Source organism: Anneissia japonica, unplaced genomic scaffold, assembly GCF_011630105.1.
Source record: "Anneissia japonica isolate Jap-2015-1 unplaced genomic scaffold, ASM1163010v1 scaffold997_len2565447_cov190, whole genome shotgun sequence".
Taxonomy (NCBI): Eukaryota; Metazoa; Echinodermata; class Crinoidea; order Comatulida; family Comatulidae; genus Anneissia; species Anneissia japonica.
The window spans coordinates 1,693,913-1,702,317 of NW_022696369.1; the positions used below are offsets into that span (position 1 = coordinate 1,693,913).

Below are 8,405 nucleotides of genomic sequence, written 5' to 3' on the forward strand. Positions count from 1 at the left end.
TTTAGTATAACATATGGCTCAACTTTTGAGCCTATTTAATATTTAAAATTAATACAATTATTAATTTTAACAATAACCTTTTTAATTTACCATGCTCCATTCTGGATGCGTGTTAGTTTTTACTTTATTTGTTTTCAAATTTTATTTGTGAACTTTTAATATTATTTAATGTAATGTTTGTACTTCTCCTTCCCTTGGTGCGGGTTTATTTTGAATAAATTTAATTGAATTAGGTTCAAATAAATATTGTTGAACGAAAATCACAAGATGAGACGAAAATTAATATAAGTACTTAAGTTATGTATATATAAACAAATCAGTAATAAGCTTATACAATATTTGTTAATCTAAACATGTAGGCCTATATATTCATTTATAAACATATCAGTTAATAATATATATAAAGAAATATATAAATAATATAAAATAGCATGATGTTATAATCGTATTAGGAATAGCCTTCAGGTCAATGAAAGTGCCTCTGACGGGATTCGAACTTGCAGCCTCTCGCTACCAAGTCGTTGAAGGGCTGATTGACGATTATAACATCATGATCCTATTTGAGCATTCTTGTTAATATTTTATCTATTTCTTTATACAGTATTGTGTTGGTGAGATTAAAATGCAATGAATAAAAAAAAGTTTGCAACTAAGACAAACCACGAAAAATTCATACATAAAAAGTTATAAATACATACCTACTGTAAATTAAAATTCGTTTTTAATAAACCACAAAAATATCCCAACATATAAATATATACTGTTTACAAAGTATAATACCCATTAAAGATACCGTAAGATGGTTTAGAGTTTATTTCTTTACTTGTAACATTTCTTATATATACATCTGTCAATTGAAACACATGTTGTCCATCTACAACCAAAGTATTGCGGCATTGCACTGATCACATAGACACGTTCTTTTTTTCACGTTTTTCAACACTTTTCTTGACGCTTTCGGGGCTAACGGGTGAGGTTGCATGATTGTATATATATAGGCCTATATATATATATATATATATATCCATATATATATATATATATCCATATATTATATATAGGCATATAGGCAATGTGATTAGTAACGAAACATATATCTTTTAGAACTTATATAGGCCTATAATTAATAGGCCTATATGTCACATGTCACACATTACAATCATAGACACAAAAAAGCATATTTGACGAAAAACTCGGAAGCAGTTAATGAGATACAGATTTTTGAATATTTAAAAACTGGGGAAAAAGTGGCGTAACCACCACTGTTTTCAACTTTTTTCCCCAGTTTTTAAATATAAAAATAAAATCTGTATCTCATTAACCGCTCTTGAGTCTTTCATCATCAAAAATAGTTTTGTGTATTAGAAAACTTGTACTTTTTTCTCTGAAGCCTGACTTTAAAGCACTGTTTCTAAATGGTAGAAACTGGGCTCTTAATAAACGAACATGACGTGATGTAATAACCTTAAAAATAATTCTTACATTTAAAGAAAAGTCATCCAGTTGGATGAAAATGTACCTCCTGCAACCTCACACTTGTCAAGGTAATTACTGCTATAGCACATAGTCTGCTTGTATTTATGGAAGTATATTATCTTCCGCGTTATCATCGCAGATCCAATCCAGTTCCACCACCAGTGATTGCTTACAAATTGGTGGGATGTATTTTACAAAGTTCTCATTATCTACCTATCCAATTTTTACATATTGTTATAAATAGAGGTTCTTGTTGGCTTATTGTGAATATATTGTTTCCTCTTTCTACACTAATGTACAGTCTGCATGCTTGTTCACGGTTTCCCTCGTCAATCTATGAACTGCTCTTCCTCTGTTTCTTCGAATTCTTCCCTGCTTTTGCTCTCTCCTTTAATTTTCTTTTTATCCATGGTCTTCCTACACGATTTCGATTTAGTCCTACCATCGTTTTTGTCTTTTTTGTTATCATTATTTTCCGGAAATGTTGATTGTATGCAGCCGAAAGTGATAAGAATGATTATGCAAACGATTCCGGACACTTGGAATGCAGTACTGGTGCCTAAAACAGAGCAAAACTAATCAGTCAATCAATAAATCAAACTAAATCTGTATTTAATATAATTGAATTTCAAATTGGCCTCATGATGTAAAATTCAAGCCTTTTATTATAAACAGTTTTAGTATTAGGTTAACATGTTAACCAATCTCAACAAATCACACCACAACATTTTCTACGCTGATAATTTTCAAATTGCTTTTCATTATTCCTTTAGAGGATCAGTTTATTGCACTCTAACAATGGAATAAGTTTATATGTTTAGAAATAAAAATCATGTTAATTATACAATAAGTTTAGCAAAACGATGTTCCGACTTGAGAGATTTCGTACCTAACTTTCTGAACTAAAACAACATTTTTTTATTCGAATGAGTAAATTACGAACAAGCATACTGATTACATTATATTCAAGCTTTATTCAAAAATGGTATAATAATTATATTATGTAATTTTTTTTGTTAAAGTCTTGTAACTAGTTACGTTTCATTTATCTGGAGGAAAACATACAATTTAGAATAGATTTACCCATGAAACCTTATTGTTAGCAAATTTCTGAAAGGTACATGAGATCCTCATAACTATTAAGCATACCGGTACTGATTAATTACTATTAAGCATACTGTTAATGAATTTAAATATGCTACAATTTGATTATATGGGATAATGAATTGAATAGTAACATGGCCTACTCACTAAATTTCACAAAATTTCAGATCTTTTGGCAATATTGAGACGTGTCCCTTTTTGTATACCGTACGAAAAGAACTCGATACGATTCACGACCTTCAGAAAAAGTTTAGGCCTACATACTGTACATATAACAATCTAGGTTTCAGAGTACAATTCATAAAACAATTGTTTTAAAACGAAAGCTGCTGAATTCTGTACACCAACTTTTCTCCTTAAAAACATTGTTTTTTTCATATTTTTTTACCAATTCTTAAAGGTATGAAGAACTTCAAAATATGTATTGTAAAAGAATAATATTGTTCAAACAATTGAAATATGCATGCATGGTCTAAGCCTATCTTTGATATACTGTACATGTACTCTGTTAATTTAATTTTGATCCATCCACTCAAGCATAATTATGCATTATGTTGTCGTTACTTTATATAGGCTTACATTTATCTTTATCTACATTGTTATGGTTTTTACGTCAGATGATCAAAGTAGGCATATATAATTGTTCACGACTATTTTTCAGTTTCATTGCATTATCGGGTGATCTCTTTAGACACTTATATAGACTTTATAGATACATTTCAATTCTGATTTAGCAACTATTGTTGTCACTATAGCATTTCTGTCAAAAAGATTTTCTGTTCTGATTTAAATTATGCTTCATAATCCACAAACTCTTTAAACATTATTATTATTATTATCATTCTCGTTTTTATAAACATTATTATCAATGTTTGTTTTTATAGAGCCTATATTTTCGGATACAAAGCGCTAGCATCACGAAAATTTATCATACTAACACATTAGACTGTCAACAAAAACATGCTGCCTTACCATAATGATAAGCAAGAACACCACCAATGAATGCACCACAGCCCCTTCCAAGACCATTGTGCACCCCTTGTAAAACACCTTGAGCTGAAGACCGAAGTGACTGAGTAGCTGCCAGGCCAATATATGAGGTCATTGCTGCCCATACCAATGCATGTGTTATTCCTGTAAAACAAAAATTATTTGAGAAATAAGTTTCAGTATGGGAAATTGTTTTCGATATTTATAAATACATAACTAAATCCAGGTAACAAATGCAAACTTTAAAAAATATACCTATATTTTAAAAGCTCTTCCTCATCTAAATATTCTTTTATCAAGCCCAGTGATTGGATACCCACTCCCTCTTGCACAATAGTTCCTCCCTTCGGACAGACGACACCCCACTACTCCGGCAAAACAAATTTTCAGATCTTGCACTGTAAAACTACAAATGGATACGTACCCTGTAAAGCTTCAAAGGGAAGTATGATCCAGGGGTTGTGAAGTAATGACGTAGATAGCAACCGCACCACGTAGCACAAAAGAGCCAAGCACATGGATTTAGTATGACCTAACAGTTCGATGATTTGAGAGCTGAAAAAATATGCCACAACTTCCGAAGTATGGTTGGTTATTGATGCAATGCCAAATAAAGTGTTCGGTGCTCCAAGACTTTCAAGGTGGTAATAAAGAAATGTAAAAAACAGACCACTACAAAATCCAGAATAAAATGCTACAAACAAGACAGAACCGTACTGCAGCGTAAGGTACATCCGAAGAACATGATTAAACGATGTTTCTTCTTCAGAAGTAGTTGAATCCACATCCAATGTTGTATCACTGGTTAGAATGGAAGATTCAGATGTATCTGACTCTTTTCTAGTTTTACTTTCACCTGTTGTTCCATAGAGTTTTAAAAATCTCTCACGATCAGATTTGTCAGAGTCGTATTTGTAGCGTATTTGCGTGGCGACAACCGACGCGCTGATAATCATGACAGCAAACGCTCCAAAACAGACAAGATAATTTTTGTGAATTTTCTCAACATTTCCACAGCTGTAGTACACAGTATCGGTTGCATCTAGAATAAAACCCTCAATGAGCATAAGAACACCCCAGCCAAGAGAACCAAACATCCGCTGTCGTCCATAGTTATCTGTTCTCAATTTCCCCAAATAACCGATTGTGGCCGAATCCACAAGTGTTATTGTTGGTGAACCAAAGAACTCACCAAGGATTGTAAACAGCATTAGAAGTAGGAATACCTCTTGGATGTCATTGGAACAATAGACTATACTGTAGATGTGGATAGTGTTATTTGACATCTTTACTGGGTAATCCATCGCTGTAACAGGTGTATCGACCTCACCGATCATGTCGGCCTGGTAAACTATATACTCGCAGCCATTGAGTGTTGTACCAGAGCTAATTGGCAAACATGATGGCTTGGCTGGTTGTATAAATACTAATACCTCGGTGAAGACTAACCAACTAAATAGTGACATCAACAGAATCAGTTTGGCTTTCCTCCAAGTATCTGCTATACCTCCCCACATTGGAGCAGCACAGAACTCGGTTATAGGTCGAAGTCCGACTAAAATACCTATTTGCCATGGAAGTAATCCAAGTTGTCGAAAATAGACGGCAAGAAGAGGATAAAGTGAGCCATATGCACCGTAAAATAAAAAGTACACCACCTTGCAGACAAGCAAATCTGGATCAATATATCCATTACAGAATCCTTTCCATCTTTTTTCATATTTATTTTTTTCCTTCTCAGTTGGATGAAGTAAATTTAGCTTCAGTAAATCCTCTCGTTCTATCACCAATGTATCATCTGTTGGGAAATGCATGCTGGGTAAATTCTAGTTATCATGGATGTCAGTTCTATTTTTGTTTCAATGTTCAAGAGACCTGTGAAAGAAAAGAAGGTTAATTGAGAAGAAACGAAGTGTCTACTTTGTACGTGCATGGAATTAAGTGACGGCAGTCAAATTAAATCTTTTGACAGTCAAAATTGAGATGAAGGAATTTCCCCGGAATATGCCACAGCCTATAATATAGGATTAGTATATTACACATCTTATGCCCCAGAAATCTAATCTGCCAAGTTTAGATTTCGTCTAACAGTAATTATTCATTCTATAATCTTCATTGTAATATTCTGTTATTACCCCCCCCCCCACACTTTAAAAAAAAATTGTATTTGTATTATTTATTATTATCATCAATATTATCAGTTGGCCTTCATATAATATATTATTTTGTTTGTAATTTTCTGGGCTTGATTCTTGACAAATAACCTATTCATCATATTTTCTCCGTTTGCAAATATTGATTGAAGGCCTATATAAAAATTTCCAAAGTACTTTACTATGCTCCATTCTGTTGAAAGACTAGCATTTATTTTTCTAAGCTGAGATTAACTTGGAATTGTTAATAAGATAAACAGGAAAAGTAGCGAAAGTGATTCGTTATGAAAAATCACAGTTTCAAAATATCGGGGTAACAAAGTCTATAAAATGCAGAGTTACGGAAAGTCAGGGTTACGAAACCCATGTCGACACACTAGACCGGATGCACTCAGAACAAGCTTAAAGTCATCGCTAACATTGCCTTTTTAAATGACTGAATGAACTCTTGCGAATAAGACATGTGACCCAAAAATTGCTAAAAATAGAAACTAATCAAAAGTGACTCAAGCATCTAATTCCATAATAAGCCCGGCAGATAAGTTCCTATGTATACAATATTATACATATTGTATACATAGGAATAATAATAATATTATTATTATTCCTCTACATCGTTTTAGGTACAGTGCATTCACTCTAACTGGGCTTGAAAAACTAACCAGTGTAGTAGAGTAGATCCTAACTTAGGTAGTCCTTTTAACTTGCAGTGCGAGTGTGGTAGAGTAAATTTCAGTCAATTAAACATTGGGCTATTGTTTTAGGTGATAAATCAATAACAATAATAAAAAATAACCAATATCTTACCAGTAAAAGCGTCACGTCGACTAAGTCTTGCACACCCATGTTTTATAGCATCGACATAGCTTGTAAAACGACAGCGAAGAATCATATTTATTGTTGTTCAGTAAAGCATAGCCATCCGTCATTGTTGTTTTTATCTAAATTCCGGCTTAGCAGCAATGCAGAAACATATCATGGACTTATTAAAAGGTCCATGCATAGATCCATATAGAATGCGTCTGCAGCTTATTAGACAAAAAAATCTAGTTGAGTTCCGCTAAAGCTGTGGCGTAAAACGCCTATGGGCTCTTGTGAGAGCAGGGAGTTGAAACAACAGGCCCCGGAGAGGCACAGCCCCTCCTGCTAACACCAGGACTCTAGAGAGCCTTGATCACGGTCCAGTAGACATAAAAAAAATTGGTACCGAAAATCAAAACAATTCCTGGTTCCATGGAGGTATTATAGTTCACTATAATACCATGCTGGTTCTAACTCGCCATTGCCCTATGAGTTCCATGTCAACACCTAATACTATATCCAACTCCATGCCCTACTACAAATTGTAATTTCTTTTATTGATGAACAGAATGAAAACTATGTTTTCTTCAAGATGGATTTAAAATGCTCCATCTCAAACACAATCCAATATTTTATATCAGCTGTGTAGCCTACTTTTCTATCCGATGTCAATACCTACCAAGGAAGGCCAACTTGAGTTCGATTTACGACGGTGAAAAAAAAAATCTCAACTGTGTAATATATATGTAGGCATACGATTTCTGTCGTCGTCAATGTCAAAATCGTAAATACCAAATTTTGATTTTGTGATTTGGCTTGCCACCGATGTTTATACTTAATATTATGTATTCATATTTCGATTTGCTATTCAATTCTATAAAGATACCTTGATAAATAAATAAAATCTCTGAAAGGATTAAATAATAGTCAACAAAATGGTGAAATAAACTTTAATTATTACATTGTCATTTTACATTATTATTATTATTATTATTATTAGGCCTAGATTATTATTATTATTATTATTATTATTATTATTATTATTATTATTATTATTATTATTATTATTACATCAGACTGCCAATTATTTAAATTTTTTTTGTTTGCGGTCAATAGTCCAATAGCCGTGCAGCAATACTGTTTTCTATATACGAATCAACCGTGCGAAAAAAGGGTTTCTATTTGTAGTCCGCAAATAATTCGCCACGCTAGATATTCTGCTCACCCTAATGCAGGGAAAATGTTACTTTTTAATGACAGCCATTGGAAGCAGACAAACAGTGGGTGGCGCCAATGAGGAAGGGGACTGAGCCTTCATCGCCGAGAGCTGCACCCAACTCCCCGAAAGAGCTCGACACAATTTGTCAGAGAAAAAGAAATCATTAATTTTTTATATACTTTCAAGTTCCTATTTTCGGAGATTCGGTACTTCTCCGGAGCCAAGACGTTCCCGGCGATACCTGGTTCCGCCCACTTCTTGCGCTCACGTCGGGCAGGCAACAAAAGACCAAATCCTGTAGTCCTGTAATAAATGAATAAAGAAATTGTGTATTAATAAAATGCCTCTGGCGGGTCTCGAACATGCGACCTCTCACTGTCAAGGCGAGTGTCATAACCACTAGACCACGGAGGCTTCATGGTTGAACAGATTCAAATACCACCAGATACACTCCATTACACAATGATAACGGCTAGAAACAAATAGTTTCATATAATATAAATCAAGATAGCCGTTAACACTGTTAAATTATATAATAATCATCAAACGGCTATCTTGATTTATATTATATGCAACTATTTCGTTGAGAGCTATGCTACACGATGTATTATTATGTCCATTGTTCGAACACTGTATTTACCTTTCTTTGATGATTTATATAT

At 33.5% G+C, this 8,405-nt stretch overlaps 1 protein-coding gene across 1 annotated transcript; it reads right to left on the bottom strand.

Annotated features, from left to right (window-relative positions):
* LOC117102005 (major facilitator superfamily domain-containing protein 6-like) lies at positions 1-6,990 on the bottom strand. Its single transcript, XM_033242210.1, has 4 exons — positions 6,531-6,990; positions 3,995-5,445; positions 3,553-3,714; positions 1-2,035 (listed from the first exon to the last, which is right to left on the bottom strand). The coding sequence occupies exons 2-4, from the start codon at positions 5,382-5,384 to the stop codon at positions 1,806-1,808; spliced, it is 1,782 nt and encodes a 593-aa protein (XP_033098101.1). The 5' UTR covers positions 5,385-5,445; positions 6,531-6,990; the 3' UTR covers positions 1-1,805.
* Between the last annotated feature and the right edge of the window lie 1,415 nt (positions 6,991-8,405).